A 24,645-nucleotide genomic window follows, 5' to 3' on the forward strand; every position below is an offset into this window, starting at 1 on the left:
GGAAGTCAAAGATCCTTCATCTTCATTCCAAAAAGAAAAAAGTTTTTAACTCCACCCCCAGCAAACCTGTTGTTGCCTTTCTCCCTGGAGCATGGTGATCAGCTAGAGTTCTTTCTCAGCTCCCTCTGTGGTGAGGCATGGCCTGCAGTTAGTGCTTACCAGAGGACAGTGGGTAGAAATGATGTGCAAGGCCACCTCTCCTGAAGAGCTGTCCTACACTTCTGTTGCCGCACACTGACCTGTGTCCACCACACAGAGCAGGCCAGTATCTTCAGACACTAGAGTAATGAGATGGGGAAGACCTGGTTTCTTGCACAGCTATGAAGAACAGCACCACCTGCAACTGGGCCTTTCACCTAACAGCTGGCACGCACGATGCAAACAGTATTCTCCACACCGCTGTGTCCTGGGGCATTTAGGAACACCAGCCTGACACAGCACGTTCTAAGGTACCTACAGCTCTCTTCTCCACAGGGTACTTTCAATCCCAGATCAGTGCACTTTCCAACAATGGTTCCAAACCACAAAATGAGAATTAGGTAAGATATTACACATACCAGCTTAACACCCAAACTGATCATATATTCCAGTGAGCTCTGAAATCAATCAAATTTAACTGTTAAAAGTAGCAGTGTAAAAAAGAGTCCAACAACTTACCAAATGTGCCATAAAATCCTCTAGGGCCACAGGTTCCCACTCCATACTTCTTTAGAGAAGCTAAAGCTGCTGCCTGTATTTTAGCAAAAATTTCTATTTTAATAATTTATCTGAAAGAGTATAAAACCAACACTTTCAAACTTTCTGTTCTTTAACCCACACATCTACTTTTCTTCCTTTCTTAGAACTAAAACAATTCTTTTAAAAATTTTTTTAAGTTGTTGATGGACCTTTATTTTATTTATTTATATGCAATGCTAAGAATTGAACACATGCTAGGCAAGCACTCTACCATGGAGCCACAATCCTCGCCCAGAGCTAAGACAATTCTAGGACATAAGAAAACCACAGGTGTAAAGATTGAGGTACGTGACTTAAAACATGAAAGTTACATTAGCTTGACTTTCAAAACCTGGTTAACTGAATGCCTTTATACTTTTTGCATTTGTGGGCCTAAGTCCATCCTGAAAAATGTTTGCTAGTTCACAATCCCAGAAGTAAATGGAGCAAATACCTAGCACTTTTTTCTGACTAACTCAGGTCTGGCTCACTTGGTTCTTGGCTGCCACCCACATTAAACTCTATTAGACATTCTTGGTTCCCTTTGTCTAAATCCAAGTTATGAGTCTGTCGGATGAAGTGTAATGGGAAATGCTTACACAATCCCTTCAGAGGTCTACATTTATCTTTTATTTTATGTTCTGTTTCTTAAGTCAGTAATGTTATCTGTCCACTTCAGCATTATGTGCTACTCACCTTAACCCTAGGATTATCCAGCAATCCAAGAAAATTAAAGGAGGCAAAGTTTACACATTCTTTTCCATTCACCACAATGTTGTGGCTTGGAGGGCTAGGAAAAAGAAATGGAAAGTGATACACTTCAACACACATTCATGTCACATATTACCCTGGTGGTAGGCACAACACAATAGTGTGGTCATTCTGCCTTACTTGCACACCAATCTTCTCTTTTATTTTTAAGAAGTAAAATTAAAGTGAAAACCAGATACCTTTCCACAAATTCTATTCTTAGTAAGCTACCATGTACTACTTAAATAAAAAAAAGGAGAATGAGCTAGAATTCCAAGAAGGATTAATGGCAAATCTTTTGCTTCGTTTTAAACCTTGTTTAAGAAAGAAGTAGCTAAATAAATTTTCTCACAAAAATCTAGAATTACACAAACAGGCAGGAAACCTAAAATGATCAAGATCAAAAGCAAGAACAGGCAGAGTGATTATGATCTTACATAGTTAAGTGGTTTAAAAATCAACATTATCTAACTGGGATTCCCCTCCATCTCCCCACCATCTACACCCAAATTAGGGTGACCAGCTATGTAGGAAACTGATCTGAGCATGGCTCAGACAGAAGGATGGGTTCTTGAGGACACCCTGCTAAGCCCTCTGCTGACATACACTGAAGTATAAACCATGCTTCAAAAATATGGGGTCAAACTATGGGTCATGAATCATTTATTCAAAGGCTGTGAGACCATGTTAGTTACAACCAGCCTATTTTGACTAAAGGAAACAATAAGAAAAGAAGATACACAAGCCATAGCACAGGGTGAGGGAAAGGACCATGCCACCGGACTCTGATTTCAGTTTTGTTTCTGTGTTAGCTTGTGAACTGGGTCACTCTATAAAATGCAATGCAGCTACAAAAGACTGAGAACTGTGGCTCTTGTGGATACTTTTAAACAGAATTGGTAATTTCATGAGAAAAGCAACACAAAAATACTGGAAAACCAGGGAAGGAAAAGACAGTTTGAAGTAAATTCACAAAAGCAGACTGACTCATGCAAAGGCAAGACGACTCGGTGAAAAGAAAATGGACTGTAGAGATAGACACCATCTGTATTTGGCTACTGACATTATTGGATGCTTTGGGGATGTCACCTGGGTTCCATGATCAGTATCGTCATCTGTAAAGTGGGGGAAGAATCTCTCAGGGTAACTGTCATTATAAAAGTGCATGGTCCATAAAAGACAATTCTCTAAACATCTCCATTCTTCCTTGGGCCTTTGAGAGCTTCTTTCAAATCTAGTGTCACCTACCTCCTCAAACGCTGTGATTCAGAATCACAGTGTTATTTACTTTCCTATTCATCAGGGTTTCTTTGAGTATCCCCAAATAGTCTCTGATCATGGAGGTGCTGGCAATCACAAAAAGACAAACAAAACACCTGGGTAGACAAACCTGAACTAGAGGTTGCTGCTCTGAGAATTGAGACCATTCTATGAAAACAGTAAAACAAAAAGAAAATAAACTTTCAAAAATAAGTACATCCACAGCTCCAGACCACAACCCTAAGCTGCCAGAGGACAGACTGACATGATATAAGGATGGTATTTTGGTCCAGCACTTGGAGCAGGGAAGGAAATCAGCATCCAGTGCAAAATGAAGTCTCCTACCTACTGCGTCTTCTACACAGGCTACCAGGAAAAAGTGTCATACAAGGTACTAAATACTGGGTCTAAAACTAGATCCTGGGGTCTAAAACACTACAGGGTACCTTGCAGAAGCAAATCAAACCAAAGATGACTTCACAATCCAGATTTCAGAAGACTCAAAGGAGGGAAGAGAAAACCCTTCCCAAAGACAACCACAACCCTCCCATGAGTGAGAGTCAGCAGGCAAAAGAGATACAGAGGGACCATTACCTGGGAACTTGAGGTGCCAGAACAAGATGTTAAGGACCAAAAGCCTAAACAGAAGCAAAGGTTGAGGCACTGTGAATAAAAGGATGGGCAGATGTAAAATAAGCATATGTTACTTCCAGAAATAAAAACTAAGTGTCAATAAAATTAGAAATCTAAGATACAGATTAAATACCCAGACACCGTGGAAAAATGAAAGATAAAGTCGAGAAAATATAAAGAAATCTAAAAAATATGAATGAGCACATACTGAACATGAAGGAAAGAAGTTCCAGAAGGGAACAATGGAGAAAAAAGGACAAGAAATAACATTTAAATAGATAACAACTAAAAGTTGTCAGAAGTCATGTAAGACTGGAATCAGACTGAAAAGGAAAAATACATCTCAATAGGATAAGAATAAATTACAGAAAGACACATTATAGTCAAACTGCATGAAAGACAAAACTATTTTGAAAATCTTGAAGAAACTGACAAATTTCTAGAGACAGATGATCCTCCCAAACTGAATCAGGATCAATTTCAAGCAAAGAAATAGAAGAAGCCATCAAAAACCTATCAACCATGGGCCAGGGCTGTGGCTCAGTGGTAGAGCATTTGCCTAGCATGTGTGAGGCACTGGGTTTGATTCTCAGCACCACATGAAAATAAATGAATAAAATAAACATTAATCAACATCTAAAAAATACTTTAAAAGTTGGGGGGAAAAAAAAGTCTACCAACCAAGAAAAGCCCAGGACCAGATGGATTCTCAGCCGAGTTCTACAAGACATTCAAAGAAGAACTAATACCAATACTCCTCAAAGTATTCCATGAAATAGAAAAGGAGGGAACCCTTCCAAACTCATTCTATGAAGCCAGTATCAACCTGATACCAAAACGAGACAAAGACACATCCAGGAAAGTAAACTTCAGACCAATATCCCTGGTGAACCTAGATGCAAAATTCCTTAACAAAATTCTGGCAAACTGCATACAAAAAACATATTAAAGATAAAAGATAGTGCACCATTTCAAGTGGGGTTCATCACAGGGATGCAAGGTAGGTTCAACATCTGGAAATTAATAAATGTAATTCGTCACATCAATATACTTAAAGTTAAGAATCATATGATCATTTCAATAGATGCAGAAAAAGCATTTGATAAAATATAGCACCCCTTCATTCTCAAAACACTGGGAAAAATAGGAATAGTAAGAACATACCTCAACATTGGAAAGGCTATCTATGACAAACAAAACACCATGACCAACATCATTCTAAATGGAGAAAAACTGAAAGCATTCCCTCTAAAAACTGGAACAAGACAGGGATGCCCTCTACACCACTTTTTTTCAACACTGTCCTTGAAACACTAGTCAGAGCAATTAGACGAAAAAAATTAAAGGAATATGAATACGAAAAGAAGAACTCAAACTATCACTATTTGCCAGTGATCTGATTCTATACTTAGAGGATCCAAAAAACTCCACCAGAAAACTTCTAGAACTCATAAATGAATTTAGCAAAGTAGCAGGATACAAAATCAACATGCATAAATCTAATGCATTTCTATTCATAAGTGATGAATTCTCTGAAAGAGAAATTAGGAAAACTATTCCATTCACAATAGCCTCAAAGAAAATAAAACACTTGGGAATCAATCTAACAAAAAAGGGGAAAGACCTCTACAATGAAAACTACAGAACACTAAAGAAAGAAGTTAAAGAAAACCTTAGAAGATGGAAAGACCTCACATATTCTTGGATAGGCAGAATATTGTCAAAATGGCCATACTACCAAAAGTGCTATACAGATTCAACACAATTCCAATCAAAATCCGAATGATGTACCTCATAGAAATAGAGAAAGAAATCATAAAATTCATTTGGAAGAATAGGAGACCCATGATAGACAAAGCAATCCTTAGGAAGAGTGATGCAAGAAGTATCATGATACCAGACCTTAAACTATACTACAGAACAAGAGTAACAAAAACAGCGTGGTATTGGTACCAAAATAGACAGGTAGACCAATGGTACAGAACAGAGGACACAGAGACAAACCCACATAAATACAGTTTTATCTCATACTAGACAAAGGTGCCAAAAACACAATGGAGAAAAGATAGCTTCTTCAAAAAATGGTGCTGGCAAAAATGGAAATCCATATGCAGTAAAATGAAATTAAACCCCTATCTCTCCCCTGTACAAAACTCAACTCAAAATGGATCAAGGATCTAGGAATTAGACCAGAGACTGCACCAAATAAAAGAAAAAGTAGGCCTGAATCTTCATCATGTTGGCTTAGGACCTGACTTCCTTAATGAGACTCCTAGAGTGCAAGAAATGAAAGCAAGAATCAATAAAAGGGATGGATTCAAACTAAAAAGCTTTTTCTCAGCAAAGGAAACAAACAATAACGTGAAAAGAGAGCCTATAGAGTGGAAGAAAATCTTTTCCACACACACTTCAGACAGAGCACTACTCTGCAAAATTTATACAACTTACAAAACTTTACACCAAAAATACAAAGAACCCAATCAATAAATGGGCTAAGAAACTGGGGAGACACTTCACAGAAGATATACAAGCAATCAACAAATATATGAAAAGGTGTTTAACATCTCTAGTAATTAGAGAAATGAAAATCAAAACCACCCCAAGATTTCATCTCACTCCAATTAGAATGGCTAGTATCAAGAATACAAGCAATAATAAGTGTTGACGAGGATGTGGAGAAAAAGGCACACTCATACATTGCTGGTGGAGTTGCAAACTGGTGTAGCCACTCTGGAAAGCAAAAGGGTGATTTCTCAGAAAACCTGGAATGGACCCACCATTCGACCCAGTTATCTCACTTCTCAGTTTATATCCAAAGGACTTAAAGTCAGCATACTACAAAATAAGGTAGCCACATCAATGTAGCTCAACTGACAACTGCTAGATTGTGGAACCAACCTAGGTGCCCTTCAATAAATGAACGAATAAAGAAACTGTGATTATATATGCACAATGGAATATTACTCAGCCATAAAAAATAAAATTATGGCATTTGCAGGTAAATGGATTAGAGAATATCATACTAAGTGAGATAAGCCAACCCCAAAAAACCAAAGACCAAATGTTTTCTCTGATAAGTGGATGATGATATACAATGGAGAGTGGGGTGGGGAGGAGTAAGGAAAGAATGGAGGAGCACTGGATTATGTAGAGGGTAAGGCAAAGGGGAGGGTGAGGGGAAAGGAAAGAGAGTGGAATGAGACAAATATAGTTACCCTATGTACATGTATGATCACATTAATGGTGTGAAAAGTTGTACCACATTTGTGTACAATGAATCAAAATGCATTCTGTAAAAATAAAAATAAAATAAAAAAAAATATAGTCAAACTGCAAAATTCTACCAATAAAGAGAACAATTGTTAAAGTCTCTAGGTAAAACAAAAGATGGGCACCAATTACACTGATATTAGCCTCATCAAAACAGTGACCAGAATATGATGAGAGAATTTTCCAAGGGCTGCAGGGAAAATACCCACCCAGAACTCATTTCCCACAGTCACTCAAAAAGGTAAAATGAAAACATTTTTCAATAAGAGATAGAGATTATCTTCTACAAATCCCTACTGAAGGATCTAACAATGTTTTAGGAAAAAAAAAATTTTAAGTTCAAAGAAGTAGGATGGATAAAGCAATAAATACTCAAAGATCAGCAAAGAAACTGGTAAACAGTGGTGATTCTTATAAATGATAATCTGAGGGGGTGTAAAATGGGGGGAACTGAGGCAGGTGGGAGTGGGGAATAACTGAAGTAGAGAGCAGAGAACATCCCAGTCCTGCTCAGTAAGGAGAAGAGAAATACTGATTGAAAGTTAGATAGGAGATGCTTATGTTAAACATGAGGGTCAAGAAAGAAATGAAGAAAACTTAATTGAGAAAATGAGATCAGGAAGACAGAATGCAAGGGAAAAGAGAAAGGAAACCAATAAAAGCATGGCATTTAGAAAAGATGATGCTCGAAGAGTCTACAAGTCATTTCCTCCTGGTTTTATCCTGCGGTAACAGGGAGTAGCCACACAGGTGAGCCCTCAATCTCTCACATCACTGGGCACTCCTGCAATTACATCAGGTATTTGTGCAACAGGAGCAGCAGAAGCCAGCCCAACATGTATTCTCTTGTTCCTTCCCTGCCACCTGGAATAAGAGAGGCATTTTCCAGTTGTTCTGCAACTAGGTGTGATCAGTGCTGCCAAGCTGACAAAGCAGAAAAGGACCTCTTTGTTTTTTAAATAATAATTATTATTTTTAGGATTTTTAATTAAAATAGAATAACAAGAATGGTTGTTCTTGTTCTTCTGGGCTTTTTCCCCCAGATACTATATTAACTAGTTTCCAGTTCAAAAAATTCTTGGGTTCTTTTTATTTTTTAAAGATTTCATTGGTGCCTTATAATTATATACAACAGTGGGATTTGGTACACCATATTTGTACATGTGCATAACGTGATCAGATTGGCCTACCACCTTGTCTTAAGGTGACTTATCAATAGAAGTCACATACCTCAAGGGTAGAAGAGCAGGATGGGAACCTGGGTCTCTGAATATTTGTGTAGCTGTCCCTCTTTCGCCTATAGGTGAGGGGAAATTAACAGCTACCTTGCTTAAACCATGGAAGTCTGGGTTTCCTATTATATGGAGGAGAGCCTAATCCTAACTACTGTCAGAAATGATCTCTATCAGTTCTACCTTTGGGTAGTCTAAAGAAATAATTTCTTCTTTCTACTACCTCTTTCCTTCTCTCTCCCTCTTCCCTTCTTACAGAGAGGTAAAATAATTTGACAAAAATATAGTGTATATTCCCAGCTGAATCACATATTCCTAGGAAATGAGACTTCAAATTGAAAGTACTAAACAATCAAGTAAATAAAGCTTTTTAAAAAAGACAGTAACAAAAAGCTTTAACACAGGGGTCAAGTGTAGGAATCACAGGTGAATAGGTATTTGAGACTTGGGCAAAATACACAGATTTAAGCAATTATGTATCTCAAGTATTAACAAAGATGTGAAAGTGACACCTTGAAAAATAATATTTGAAGTGATTCAAATGATAAATATGGTATCCAAGATGTCTGTAAAGAATTAGAATAAAATTATTGCATGAGGTAAGGGGTAATATTATTTTTAAATAATATTATTTGCACGATGAGATTTAATATATGTGTGATTAAGTTAAACAGATTACTTTTGGCTATTTCTTATATATCCATTTAGTTTTACATATCAAAGTGGCCAAAAACTGCCTTAAATTTTCCTAGGAAAATTATGAATTACCTCATACTTCAGCAGTATTAATGTTTATTATACAAATAAGTTAGTAATCACAATAAATGTAAACAAACCCCTCAGTTAAAAGATGAAGATACTGATTGAGCTTTTAAAATCCAATTATGTACAAGGTAAACAGAATAAAGTTGAAAACAGAAGAGAAAGAATAATTATTAATTACTTACTAACTAAATGAAAGGGGGTATAGCTAAAGTGCTATCACACAGACTTTAAAAGGTATTGTCCCAATACACCTAGCAACATACTTTCAAACTAAATAATTTAAACAGAGAATGATTCCACATGATAATACTGAGCAGTCTATTGTCTTTCTCATTTGGATATCAAGAAGAGAGAAAAACAGTTGAGACTGTGAACAATCTGAACAATAATTAAATGCCTGAGGCAATGGACCCATGACACCCTGAATAAAGCAAACTTGTAAGTAAAGATCTGCATATAACATACAACATAAATGTAACATTTGCAAAAACTCTCAATAAAGACAAAGTTAATCTCAACAAAAGCACTAGTATCATTTAGAAAGGATACTACCCAGAACATGATTATGATCATATGTCATAAATTTTAAATCACTGAGAAGAACAAAGTTCAAGGAAAACATTATGCTTTGGTTAAAGGAAAAAAATCAAAAGGAAAATTAGAAAATACTTAGATCTGAATAACACATATTAAAAGTACAGGTTATCTCTGGAATAGTATTTGGAAGGGAACTTACAGCCCTCAACACAGATAGAAGAGTTTTAAAATTTGCAAAATTCATTTGGCAGTAAAACCTGTCCTAAACTGATGATGAATTATTTTATTGCTTTTACTTATCCCACTGTGTGGAAATATTCACAAAGGATGCTGCCCTAGGCTTCATGAAAAGTGGGTTCTGTAATAAGGAATAAGTACTTCATTATATTTCAATACCTAAATAATTCTGAATTCTTCACTCTAAAGATTTTGGAAAAGAGACTGAATTAGTACTAGAAAAAGTTAAAAATATATATTGAGTGTTCAACTACATTAGAAAAAGAACAGAGTGAATCTAAAAGATGTAGAAGAAAGTAAATACCAGGAAGCATCATTCAATTTGAAAAAATACATGAGATATAACAAAATAAGAAAATCCAGAAGGATCTTGATAGATACAGAAATGACAATTGATAAAGTCCAACATCTATTTATAAATTAAAATTTTTAGAAAACTAAGATCAGAAAGATTTGTTCTCAAACTGAGAAGACAATATATACCCCAAATCTATAATATTAAGTGGGAACTAATGGAGAAATGTCCTATAACAAAAGGAACAAAACAAGAATGGTTGGTATCTTTTTACTGCTCATTATATTATTAAAGGCCATACCAGTACGTAAGGCTCCAAATAGTAGCTCAACAACTTCAAAATAACATGTAAGGATAAAGATACACAAACAGCTAACTGAATTTAGAGGGAAGAAGGTGGCGTGTACTAGTAATCCCAAATGCCTCTGAAGAGAGGCAGAAGGATTGCAAGTTTGAGGCCATGCAGGATCCTGTCTTAAAATAAAAGACAAGATCCTAAACAGAATCCTGCCTCAATATAAAATTTAAAAAGAGTCCAGAATGTACTTCAGAGGTAGAGTGCTTGCCTATCATGTATAATAACCTGGTTAGAATTCCTAGTACTGTCCAAAGAAGGAGGAAAGAAAAAAAAAAAAAAAAAAAAAAGCTGAAGAAAGTATTTCATAGAAAGAAGCAGCAAATATTTCGGACCCTGCTAGAGTTAGGTTGGCACTGGAGCAGGTAGGCAAAGAGACCAGTAAGAACATGGAATGCAGGGAACTGTGTATATATAATGCTTGAAAATGAGAGCAGGTGCCCCACAAATTACGAGGTTACACAAAAATTTATCTCTATGAAGGAAGTTGAGCAACCATGTACAAAGATGAACTCTGGACTCTAAAGAATCTGAAATATATTTTTTAAAAGATAACAGGAGAAAAGTATAAGACTATTTTGTGACTTTGGAACAGGAAATGATTTCTTAAGCATGTAAGCCTCCAAATAACAAACAATGCCAAAATGGATACATTTGACTACGTTCTACGTCAAAATTAAGGAATTTGTTTTCTTGCTACCAAAATTAATAGATGGGTGACAGAGACTGTCTTCCCCTGAATCTAACAGGTCATCAATTAATTGCTTTTTAACTATCATTATGGAAGTAAACAGTGCCAATTAAAATATAAGAATATATTCTTGTCATACAGAACTTTTTAGTTTATTTTTAATGAAAAGGTCTACTAGTCATTCTTAGACACAGACTTTTATCATAATGCTTTTGTATTTATGGAAAGGAAAATACAAAGAATAAAAGATTCATCAAAACATCACTAAACCTCTTTACCCAGGGGTCCTTCTCTTCTGTTCAATCACAGGTATCCGTGTTCTTCTCCATGTTATCAGGAGTAATTCAGCATTTTTAAAGCATCTCTGAAACTACCTAAAATGTTATTGTTCCTCATTCTCAAGTTCTGATGCTAAAATTTTTCTACTGGAATCATCTCATAGTGTCATCTTTCCCCCAATCAAATCACATGTTTCTAGAAAGATAGTTACTACTGTCCAAAGGCAACAGGTAGTCTGACAAACTGATGTTTAAGCCATGTTTTAGTCACAGCATCTTCTCTTCATCTGCTTAGTGTTGTCAGGCCATTTCTCCTGCCATAGGTTGCCTTACTGACTGGCAGTTCATGTGACTTCATTGTAGCACTGACAGTAAGGACAGCCAAGACACATGCAATGACAACCTCATCACAAATGTCTCTGACTGACAATGACTCATCAATGACTCTCAGCAACTGAGAGCTCAAAATAAGGGGAAAAATCAAAACATCTTAGAACCAATGTAATAAAGAGTACTACATCAAAAACTAATAAAATCTATATACATATGGAATGTCTGCTAACCAACTGGGGAAACCGGCAGAAAAAATAGGTAAAAGATGAAGAGGCAAATCCGTTTTTCAAGGTGGCAGAATAGAGAAAGTCACTATCCTGGCTGCTCCACGGTGCGAAACCAAGAAAGCAGACAGGCAGCTTCTCAGCAAAGTGGATGAAAAAAAATATAAAAAGGGGGATTTTACTGGGAAAGCAGATTGGGGACTCAGGAGGTTGGATATCTACTGCTGCTGCAGCTAGAGGCACCAGACAGAGTGATTCCTCCATGAGCAAAGTGGAGAGAAAAGGGAATTAAAGGAACCCACATTTTTAGGAGGGCTGAGGTATGTCTGGGTACTGCCCGACTAAACTGAAAGGTGTGCTACACAACTTTCCTTGTTTCAGAAAGAAACTGAATCTCTCTGGGTTGCCTGTGCAGGACAGGGGAAGGAACCATTTTGCAGCTTAGGGTCTGGCAGTTGGGGGAACCAATTCCTGGCAAACCCAAGTTTGGTCGGAAATAGAGGCCTGGCAAACCCACACTGCACAACACAGAGTGCCTAAGTGATCAAATGTGAAGAGGGGTTTACACAGGGGAATACTGATTGTGGAAACCAGCACCTGGCCAGGAATTCAAAGGGCAGGGGTAGGAGAGATTGAGTTTGGAGACTGAACCCAAGAGACTAGGAAACGTGGGGTCTGCAGGTGATGGAGTGGATTAATAATTAGTGCCTCCACTGCACTAGTAGAACCCAGGGAAGATTCCTAGAGTAAAGTCTTCCAGTGTGGACAGCAACTGCTAGGCCCTGGAGGTACACAGATTTAAAATCTTCAGACCAATCGTCATTCAACATAAAGGTAGACTACCTAAGCCTAAACCCTGCCTCCAGGAGTTCCACCTATGGGATTTCCTCTTAAACTCTAGCAACCCCACCCTGAGGGTGGAGCAAGCATCACACTAGAGGCCAAACCACCTAACACTGCTGAGAAGAGAAGATGAGAATCATCTGAATTCCAAAGGAAACAACATTTTAACTTTTGATCAAGATCTTTTTTTTTCAATTTTAATTTTTCTTTTCTCTGTTTAATTGTGACCTGAATGGTTCATGGACACTTATACATATTCATATTTGTTTTTCATTCTTATTCTAGTATTTTAAAAGCCAGTTATTTTTCATTGTTCAGTACTTGAGGACTATGATGTTTGACTAGGATATTTGTTTTGAATTCTTTTTATTTTTAATTAAAAAAATTTTTACTTTATATTTCTCAATTACCTGTTTCTCCTCTTTTCTTCTGCTAAGAACCAAATTCTATAGTTATCCTTTTCACTCTTTCTTGAATTTTTTACTTCTATTTTCTTTCCTCCTTCTCCCCCATAATCATCACATCCTACATCATTTCTATTCTCTCCCTGTCCACCATTTGAAATTGTAACCCTTTTGCAAACTTACTGCTATTACTGTGGGCAATAAGTGACCAAATCATTTTGTTATTGTGACAATAAGCACTGTATATGTCATAGCAGGAATTATTTGGTTTAATGTTGTATATTATCTGTTTTGGTAATTGTTATTATTTGTCTCCCCATAAACAGTGAGGTACTGAAAGCCTTCAAGGAACACTATAAGTCCAAAGGGTAGAAACTCTACAGCCTTAGACTCATACCGTCAGATGAATAGACAGACAAACAACATGAAAAAGTTAGGGAACAAACTGCCCCAAACAAACCAAGATAGTTCAATAGCAGAATCCACTGATACCATAGTGGAGGAAATGTCAGAGAAGGAGTTTAGAATATTCATGGTTAAACTGATCTGCGAGGTAAAGGATGACGTAAGGAGTGAAAATGGAGACAAGATATAAGAAGCGAAAGATCTTATCAATAAGGAAACAGAAATCTGGAGAAAAATCAGTCAGAAATCCTCAAATATAGGAATAATTAAACCAAATTAAAAATTCAATGGAAAGCATCACCAACACACTAGACCACTTGGAAGACAGTTTGAGGCAATGAAGAAAAAATATATAGTATTGAAATAAGTTGACAATGGAGAAAAGATGTTAAGAGACAATGAACAGAACATCTGAGAAATATGGGATGACGTAAAAAGACCAAATTTAAGATTTATTAGGACAGATGAAGGCTCGGAGATACAAACCAAAAGAATGTACCATCTTTTCAATGAAATAAAATCAGAAAATTTCAAACCTTAAGAATGAAATGGAAAATCTAATACAGGAGGTTACAGGACTACAAATACACAAAATTACAACAGGCACATTACATGGCACATTATTATGAAAATGCCCAATATACAGAATAAGGATAGAATTTTAAGGGCTGCCAGAGAAAAATGACAAGTCAAATTTAGAGGGAAAGAAATCCAGATCTCAGTTTATTTTACAACCATTACCCTCAAAGCTAGGAGTCTTAGAATAATATACCAAGCTCTGAAAGAAAATGGATGCCAACCAAGAACACTATACCCAGCAAAATTAAGCTTCAGAATTGATGATAAATTAAAAACCTTCCACAATTAACAAAAGTTAAAAGAACTCACAAGAAAGCCTATACAACAAAAATACTCAATAAGATAGTTCAAGAAGAAGAAATGAAAAAGGAAAGTGAAAACCAGCAAAGGGAGGAACTACACTAAAAGAAGAGTCAATCAAAGGAGAAAGTAGTTCAAAATAAAAACCAGAAATAATCAAAATGACAAGGAACAAAAATAATTTCTCAGTAATAACACTGAACGTAAATGGTGTAAACTCACCAAGCAAGACAGACTGGCAAAGTGGATTAAAAACCAAGACCCAACAATATACTGTCTCCAAGAGACTGATCTCTTAGGCAAAGAAATGCACAGACTGAAGGTAAAAGAATGGGAAAAAACGTATCATTCACACAGGTCTCATAAACAAGCAGGGGTTTCTATCCTCACATCAGAAAAGTAGACTACAAGCCAAAGTTAATCAGAAGGGACCAAGAATGTCATTTCAAACTGCTTAAGGGAATTATACATCAACAAGATATAACGATTGTAAATATTTATACCCTGAACAGTGGAGTATCTACATACATCAAACAAATCCTTCTCAATTTTCAAGTATCAAGCAGACTACCACACAATAAGACTGGGTGACTTAACATGACTCTCTCATCACTGGATAGAGAAGTTTTGGAACTAAAAAATACAATTAATCATTTAGACTCAACAGACACATATAGAATATTTCATCCATCAATGACTGAAAACACTATCCTCAGTAGCACAAGGGTCCTTCTCTAAAATAGACCATATCTTAGGCCACAAAGCAACTCTTAGCAAATACAAAAAGTAAAGATAGTACCTTGCAGATCATAATGGAAAGAAATTAGAAATCAACAATAAAAAATAAAAGGTACTTTAACACCTGGAGACTAAATAATAAGCTACTGAATGATAATGGAGAGCAAAAAAGATCAAGGATGAAATAAAAAATTCTTAGAGGTTAAGAGATAGTGACACAACTTATCAAAATCTCTGGGACACTATGAAGGCAGTGCTAGGAGGAAAGTAAATTGCATTAAGTTTCACTCATTAAAAGAACAGAAAGTCACAAAAACAAACAAACAAACAAAAAAAAAAACCCCACTAGCATTATACCTCAAAGCCCTAGGAAAAGAAGAACAAATCAACACCAAAAGCAGCCAAGACAGGAAATAATTAAAATGAGAGCCAAAAATCAATGAAATTGAAACAAACAAAAACAATTCAAATAATCAATGAAACAAAAAGTTGGTTCTTTGAAAAATAAATAAACCCTTAGTCAAGCTAGTGAAGACAGAAAACTCAAATTACTAAAATTCATGATGAAAAAGGAGTATCATGATAGATACTACTAAAATGAGATGATAATCTGAAACTATTTTGAAAATTTATACTCCAATAAAAAGAAAATCTTGAAGACATCAATAAATTCTAGAGACATATGTGCTACCCAAACTAAATCAGGAGGATATAGAAAATTTAAACAGATGAATTTCAAGCAATGAAATTGAAGACACCCTCAAAAGCCTACCAACAAAGAAAGGACCAGAACCAAATAGATTCTCAACCAAATTCTACCTGACCTTTAAAGAAGAACTAACCCAATCCTCCTCAAATTATTCCATGAAATAGAAAAGGAGGAAGCCTTCTAACCTCATTCTACGAAGATGGTACCTCCCTGACATTAAACCAGACAAAGACACATCAAGGAAAGAAAAACTTCAGACATATATTCCTGATGAACATAGATGCAAAAATTCTTAATAAAATACTGGCAAATCACATATGAAAACATATTAAAACAATTCCATGACCCAGTGGGCAAGGTTGTTCAACATATGGAAATCAATAAATGAAATTCATCACATCAACAGACTTAAAGACTCACATGATTATCTGTAGATGCAGATTCTATCTGTAGATGGATCTCTAGATCCATTCATGATTAAAACACTAGAAAAAATAGGAACAAAAGAATCATACCTCAACATTGTAAAAGCTACATATGATAAGCCCAAGGTCAACAATCTAAATGGAGAAAACTGAAAGCATTCCCTCTAAAAACTGGAACGAGACAAGGATACCCTCTTTTACCACTCCCTCTTCAAATAGTCCTCTAATCTCTAGCCAGAGCAATTAGGTAAAAGAATGAAATAAAAGGGATATGATTAGGAAAAGAGCTGAAACTATCCCTATTTGCCAACGACATAATCCTATATTTAGAAGACCCAAAAAGCTCCACCAGAAAATTTCTAGAACTCATAATAAATTCAGCAAAGTAGCAGGATATAAATTAAAATGCACAAATCAACTGTGTTCCTGTATACCAGAGATGAATTAACTGAAGGAGAAATAGGTATAAAGGATCTTAATCAAGGGAATCAATCTAAGAAAAGAGGTGAAAGACTTTCACAATGAAAACTACAGACGCTAAAGAAAGAAGTTGAAGAAGACCTTAGAAGATGGAAACATTGCTCATGTTCTTGGACAGGCAGAATTAATATCGTCAAAATGGCCATACTACCAAAAGCACTATACAGATTTAATACAATTACCATTAAAATTCCAATACGTTCTTCATGACACGCATCTGGAAAAACAAGAGGCCCAGAATAGCTGAAGCAACCCTTAATGAGAAAAGCAAAGCAAGAGGCATCATATCAAACCTTAAATTATACTACAGAGCTATAGGAACAAATCAGCATGGTATTGGCACCAAAAAACAGACATGAAGACCAGTGGAACTGAGTAGAAGACAGAGAGACAAACCCATATAAATATAGTTATCTCATACTGGACAAAGGTGCCAAAATTATACATTAGAGAAAGGATAGCCTCTTCAACAAATGGTGCTGGAAAAACTGGAAATCCATATGTAGCAGAATGAAACTGAACCCCTCTCTCACCCTGCACAAAATTCAACTCAAAGTGGGTGAAGACATTAGATTTGAGACCCTGCACCTACTAGAAGAAAATGTAGGTCCAACTTTCCATCATGTCAGCTTAGGAATTGAATTCTTCAACCAGACTCCTAAAGCAAAGAAGTAAAATCAATAATTAATCAATGGATGGCATCAAACTAAAAAGCTTCTTCACAGCAAAGGAAACAAGAGTGTGAAGAGAGAGCCTCCAAACTGGAGAAAATCGTTGCCACATGTACCTCAGATAGAGCATTAATCTCCAGGATACCAAAGAACTCAAAAAAAAAACATAACCCAATCAATAAATGGACAAAGGAACTGAACAGCACTTCACCAAAGAAGAAATGTGAATGGTCAACAAAGATATGAAAAGTTCAACATCTCTAGCAATTAGAGAAATGCAAATTAAAACTATACTGAGATTCTACCTCACTCCAGTCAGAAGGGCAATTAAAGAATACAAGTAACAATAAATGTTGGCGAAGATGTGGAGGAAATGGTACACTCATACACTACTGTGTGACTGCAAACTGGTGCAACTACTCTGGAAAGCAGTATGGAGATTCTTCAGAAAACTTGGAATGGAACCACCATTTGACTCAGTTATCCTACTCCTCGGTGTATATTCAAGGGCTTAAAAATCACCCTACTATAGGGATGTGGTAACATCAATGTTTGTAGGAGCTCAATTCACTATAGTTAAGCTATGGTACCATTCTAGGTACTGTTCAACAGATGAATGGATCAAGAAATGTGGAATGTATACACAACACAGAACATTACTTAGCCATGAAGAATGAAATTATGGCATTTGCTGGTAAATGGATGCAACTGGAGACTATCATGCTAAGTGAAATAAGCCAATGCCAAAAACCAATGCCAGATGTTCTCTCTGATATGCAATACTAACGCACAATAAGGGGAGAGGGAGGGAAGAACAAAAGTTCATTGGATTAGATAAAAAGGGAATGAAGGGAAGAGAGAGTAAAGGGGATTAGGAAAGATAATAAAATAAATAAGACGTAACTTTCCTTTGTTCACATATGAATATAAGACAAGTGAAACTCCACATCATGTACACCACAAGAATGGGATCCTAAGTAGAGTAAGTTATACTCCATGTATGCATAATATGTAAATACATTCTGTCAGTAGATCTAAAAAGAACAACAACAATGACAAAAAGATAAGGATATGAAGAGGCATTCACAGAAAAGGAAAACTCAAGCAAGCTAATATGTTGATGAATGATGCTCACAGGCTCAAACTGTTAAGAGCAACATAAAAAATACAATATTGCTGAAGAGGGATGTGAATGAAAAAATCCCTACCTCAGGGGAAGATAATGATGCAGAAAAGTCCTATGAGGACATTAGGTAGGCATTTCTCTGTTCTTCATCCTGGACTCTAGCCCCAGAGAAACTTTAACATAGGTCTACAGGGACTATCAATCACAGGATTTCTAATAGCAGTAAGAAGCAGCTTAGGTATCCACCACAGGGCAAAGGGCTAAGTAAAATATGGTAGAGGTACACAGCAGAAGTCAGAGGAAAGGAACACAAAAAGCACACAACCATGCAAGTCTCTCTTTCTGTTTACCTTGCTTTTATGTTTCTTCCTACACTTAACACCAGGTACACAAAAACCACTTCAATCTCTGATACCTTTAATGCCCAGAGTTTAAGAGGTCTAAAACTTATCCAGACCAGGACAAGAGATGACAAAATGTTGGAAACTGGAAAGCAAACTGACATGTTGTATTTGATAAGTCAACCAGAAGCAAGAGAAAGCTAAGCTGAGGCTGGCAGTGAAAACCAAAGACGCAATTGTGAAAAACAGTTCTGAGCTTGGGTGCCAAACTAAATGGGATTCTTCAATGGAGCAGTCATTTCCTTAGGTCCTCTCTTCCACCCCGAAGAAAGACTGGCCTTGGACTGTACGAAAAGTTCTAAGGACAAGTGAGGGCCAAAGTGAAGTGTAAAAGTTACACAATGAACAGTGAGCCTCCTTCCTCCTATTCAGCTCCCAAATGTTGGAAACTACTTTATAACCTCAAAGCAGCACACAGGAGTAGTCCCCTGTTGGGAAACTTACAGCCAACGGAATAAAAACCATAAATACTAAGTTTGGGATCTTCTCAATAGACAGGTCCTTGTCTGATCAGCCTGCAGTGAAGTTGACTCAAGAAGCCCTTACCACACACACAGGCCCAGGAGCACAGGCAAACGGAAACTAAGTGTGGTGATGGATGCGTCAATTAATTGTGGTGATCATTTCAAAGGTATATGTATATCGACTTATCACACTGTACATCTTGAATATACACCTTTTTTTTTGGTCAATTAAATGCCAATTATACTGAAAAAAATTAAAGAGGGCTGGACCATTTACACAGGATTTCCAATGAGCATTTCAGTGTCTAAGTCCTGAAAACACATAATCCTTACATTAATGGCCAATTGATTTTCAACAAGCTAATTCAATAGGGGAAAGAATTGTCTTTTCAACAAATAGCACTAGGATAACTGCCATGTCCATCTATAAAAGAATGAAGTTAGAACCTAAGCCCACACAGTATGTAAAAATTAACTCAAAATGACTCTAAAGTAAGGGGGAAGCTATATATTCTTAGAAGGAAAGTAAGGAGTCAATCTTCATAAACTTGGATTATGAAATATAAACACAGAAGTTTTCTTATTTAGATATGACCAAAAGCATAAGCAACAGAAGGCAAAAAATGGACTTTATTAAAATTAAAAAATTTTGTGCTTCAAAGAACACTATCAAAGAAGTGAAATAAAACCCTCACAGAATGGGAAAAAGTAATTGTAAATTATGTATCTTGTAAGACACTGGTAACCAAAATATATATAACTTAATGATAGAAAGACAGCCCATTAAGAAATGGGCAAGTAATTTAAAGAGATATTTCTCCAAAGATATACAAATGGCCAAACAGCAAACGAAAAGATTCTCAACATCATTTAGTTATCATGGAATGCAATTAAATCTGCACTTACTAGCAAGGCTATAATGAAAAAAGACAGATAATAAGAAGTGTTGGCAAAGAGTAGAGAAACTGGAAACACGTCTACATTCACTTTGGAAAACAGTTTGGTGGTTACTCAGATGTTAAATGGAGTTATCATATGACCCAGATATATATCCAAAAGAATTAAAACCTTTATACTTACTAAAATGTGTATACAAATTCATAGGGTTATTTATATACATATATATATTTTTTCTCCTTTCGTTAACTCTCAAGGGGAAACCACCCAAATGCCATCGACGATGAATGTATAAAGAAAGGGTTAGATCTACATGACAGAACATTAGTCATAAAATGAATGAAGCCTGATACATGCTACAAAACAGTATAAACTTTGAAAACATAAGTAAAATGAGCTAGACAGAAAATGTCACATATGTATGATTCCTTTCATATGAATATCCAGAATAAATAATACAGAAAGATTGCCAGGATTGGGTATGGAGGGAAGGATAGGAAGGATTGGAGAGTGACTGTTAGTAGTTTGTGGATTTCTGTGGAAGTGATGAAAATGTTCTGGAATTAGAAGTGATGAGAGTTACATAACTCTGTGAATATATTAAAAAACATCTAACTGAGCTGGGTAATTCCACCTACTCCCAGGAGGGTGAGGTAGGAGGATCACAAGTTTGAGGCCAGCATGGGCAACTTAGCAAGATTCTGTCTCAAAGCAAAAAAATCAAAAGGGCTGGGGATGCAGCTCAATGGCAGAGTGACCCTGGTTCAATTCCCAGTACCATACAACCAACCAGCCAAACAAAAAGACCAACTATCCTCCCAAACCACTTAATCATATACTCCAAATAAGAATTTTATGGTATGTGGTTATCTCAATAAGGCTGTTATCTAAAGAAAATAATTCAAGAAAAGAAAATTTACTTATTTTTGTGTCAAGTCAGTATTGAATGTAGTTATCACAAAAATTGAAAAGCAAGACATGATTTACCAATAAACAAAAAAACCTTCAATTTTTTTCTTGTAGTTTTTGCAAATAATTCACATAATAACTATGATTACAAAATATTCTGCATACTAAAAAGAAAGGATGCTAAGGAACACAGAAATTGAGGTGTTTTAACAATCATTGAAAACTGATAAAACCATCTGTATTGTATAAAAAGGCAAAATAAAAAACAATTTTAAAATGTATAAAATTCATATTCCATAGACCCTTCCAGGAATCTATCTACATTCTACTAATGTAAGAGTGAAAACCGAAGACAGAGCAAACAGCCAATGCAGGAGAAAGGAAGAAAGTCTGGGATAACAGAGACCTGAGGTTCCCGGGACAAACAATCAGGACTGGAGCAGGATAAGAGTATTCTGGGAAGAAAAAAGAAAACGAACCAAGAGATAACTAATGTGTGTGAACATTCTGAATGGAGATTTAGACAACTAGAGGAAAATGAAGATGAATTAAGAGATAATAAAAAAACCAGACAAGTGAGCAAGGAAATGATTGACACAAGGAAAACAAAGTATACAAAAAGAAAAATGCAGTCACATAACAATGGCCTACTAATGAATGATATTACTGTAGTCATAAAAATATAAACACAATTGCATGACCGATGTGATCCTGCAATATGTATAATCAGAAAAATGAAGATTACACTCTATGTATGATCTATCAAAATGTATAAATGCATTCTGCTGTCATGTACAACTAATTAGAACAAATTAAAAAAATGTAAACACTAAAAACTGAACTCTGCCAGGGAAAAGTCGGGTGTGTGGCTGCTGGGTATAGCTGAGCAACAGGCGACCTGCTGAGGGCGCCCAGGGAACTGCGCCACAACCAAGGCCACTGCTGTACTTGCTAGAGGAAGGCTGCCTTTTTCTCTTCCACACAAAGGCCTGGGGAGAGTAATCTGTTTTTATACAACCAGTCTTTCTCTCCCACAGTTAATGGACATAATAAATATGGGTATAAAAGAAAAAAACAGAACATGAAATAACAGCATGAGCAAATTCCTTAGAAAAATGAGGTAAATACAAGAAAAAGCTGAAGAAATAGAAAGTGATTCCTTCTAGAAGTAGGAATCTGGGGTGTGAAGCAGAATGGTAGACTGCCGTTTTCCTCTTTAAAAAAAGTTTAAATAATGGATATGCATGACAAGTTAAGAGAACTTAACAGTAAACTTAATAGCTCATGAGAGGAGAAGTCATGCTCATCTGAATAGATAGCAAGAAAATAGCTGATAAAATTTAATGAGTTAATAAACTTCCCTAGCAAACTAGGAAAAGAAAGGAATATATATAACTTGATATAGATTATGTTTTAGCATCAGGCACAGGACAAGAATACTACTGTCACCACTCCTATTCAGCATGACTATTAAGAGTCTTAGCTAATGCATTAAGAAAGAAACAGGAAAAAGATGCTACTCATGATACAAAGGAAAACTCCTGGGTACCTAGAGATGAATCTACTGAGTAACATGCAATGTCAGTTCCTGGGTGTGGTATTCTACTGCAGTTATGCAAGACATCACTATTGAGGGAAACTGGGCAAAGGGTACAAGGGTGAGGTAGTTTGGATCTTAAATGCACCTCAAAAGCACATATGCTAAAGGCTTGGTTGTCAGCATGTGGTCCCACACTAAGTGACAGAACCTTTAGAAAGCAGGGCTTAGTGGAAGAAGTTAGGTCACTGCGTATGTACCCTTGAAAGAAACTGGGACACTGGTTTCTTTCTCTCTTCTGTTTCCGAGCCCCACTGGTGAGCAGCCTTCTCCACCATGAGCTCTCTACTACAATATACTCATCACAGGACCAAGGCAAGGTGGCCAAGTAACCACGGACATAGTCTATGAAACATGAATCAAAATAAATTTTTCCTCCTTTTAAAGTATTTATCAGAGAAATTCTGTCACGGTAATGAAAAACTTACTAACACAAGGATCTCTCTATATTTTTTCTTATTGCATGTGAACTACAAATATCTGAAAGTAAAAGTAGAAGCAAAGAAAGACAAAGAAAGTCTTTATGAAGAAAATCATAGTATATAAATGACAAATCATGCACATGGGTGGTGAGATTTACTATCAGCAAGATATCAAATCAACCCATAATTCAAGAATTTCTAATAAAACACCTCAAATACATTTTTAAAAATCAAATTCAATCAGCTAAACTTAAACTCCAGTGAAGAATAAAAGATGAAAGAAAACCCTTGACAGCCAGACGTGATAGTACAAGTTAGTAATTCCAGCTACTCAGGAGGCTAAGGCAGGAGGATTACAACCTAGAGGCCAGCTTGGGTAATTTAATCAAGACCCTGTCTCAAATGAAAAAAAGGTTGGGGATGTAGCTCAGTGATTGGTATTTCTGAATGAGGCTCTGGCACCAAAAAGACAAATATACTGAAAAATAGAAATAAAACTAAGATCCCTAATAAGGGAACTTCATATACAAGGAAGTAAAATTTATAATCCGTAGGTAAAGAATGGACTATTCAACTAATAATGCTGGGACCACTATCACATGAAAAACAAATTAGACCTTTAGAGTTAGAACAGCGTTTCTTTAGGACTTTAAAAGACCAAGCTATGAGATAAGATTGGTAAGTGTGGTTTTAGAATATGTAAAGCTTTTATAAGACTAAAGAACAAGCCAGGCAAGGTGGCACATGCCTTTAGTCCTAGCTATCTGGGAGGCTGAGGCATGAGGATGCTGAACTCATCAGTTTAAGGACCAACAGAGTACGATGCATCTCAAAAACAGGAAATAAACAAACTGAACTAAACTAGACTAAAAACAAACTGAACTAAACTAGAATCCACAGAAGTAAAAACTAAAAGCCTCTCCTAGATTAGATCAGAAGCAAAACTCACTCAGGAGAATACCTTGCATAACATTTTTGAATAGAATGCTAAACTTTTACATGGTCACAAGCATAGATGGTAAAATTGTAAAAATGCAACAAAGCATGTCCACCACCTTTGAGACAGTGGTCTCAAGATGGGATTTCCCCAAGCTGAATTTGTAATGTTTTCTTTCTTTCTAAAAATATATTTGAAATAAAGATAGAAAATATTAATGGTGGGTATATAGGTATCTGATATTTTCTGTATATTAAAGTACTTCTTTTCTTCTTTCTTTTCTTTTCCTCCCTCTTTCCCTGTTTTCTCTCTTTTTTCTTGTGATACTAGGGATTAAATCCAGGACCTCGACATGCTAGGCAAGTACTTTACCACTGAGCTATATCCCCAGCCTGAAAATATTTCCTGATTAAAAAAAAAAATACAATAAAGATAAGCAATAGTAGAACTAAATAAAAATAGATCAGACACTGGAAGCTAGGAGAGGGGAGTGGCATAAATAGCTAAAGTTTCCTACTTCATATTCTGGGGAAAATAGCTGAAATCTATAGTTAATGAATCAAAAGAAACAAAAGTGTCTGAATACTATTAATATCTAGAGTTGTGAGGGTAACCTATGATAGATCTAAAATCAGAAATTTTCTACAGAAACTAAAGCAGTTATTTACTCCAGAAATTTCTAATGTTTTATTCAGTCATACATTTAAGAGTATGCACTTCAGCAAATGTAACTAGAGAAACCAAATTCAAGTTCTTCAAAA

The 24,645-nt window shown here is 36.0% G+C and overlaps 1 protein-coding gene across 1 annotated transcript in view; it reads right to left on the reverse strand.

The window, feature by feature from the left end:
- Nucleotides 1-24,645, reverse strand: part of Sptlc1 (serine palmitoyltransferase long chain base subunit 1) — a 71,090-nt gene that overhangs the window by 44,044 nt on the left and 2,401 nt on the right. Inside the window, exons 4-5 of the mRNA XM_047526798.1 lie at nt 1,414-1,507; nt 658-730 (exon numbers count right to left, since the gene is read on the reverse strand). Of these exons, the coding sequence (XP_047382754.1) occupies nt 658-730; nt 1,414-1,507 (167 nt within the window). The remainder of the gene's footprint in view (nt 1-657; nt 731-1,413; nt 1,508-24,645) is intronic.

The sequence above is a fragment of the Sciurus carolinensis genome, chromosome 15 (assembly GCF_902686445.1).
Source record: "Sciurus carolinensis chromosome 15, mSciCar1.2, whole genome shotgun sequence".
NCBI lineage: Eukaryota > Metazoa > Chordata > Mammalia > Rodentia > Sciuridae > Sciurus > Sciurus carolinensis.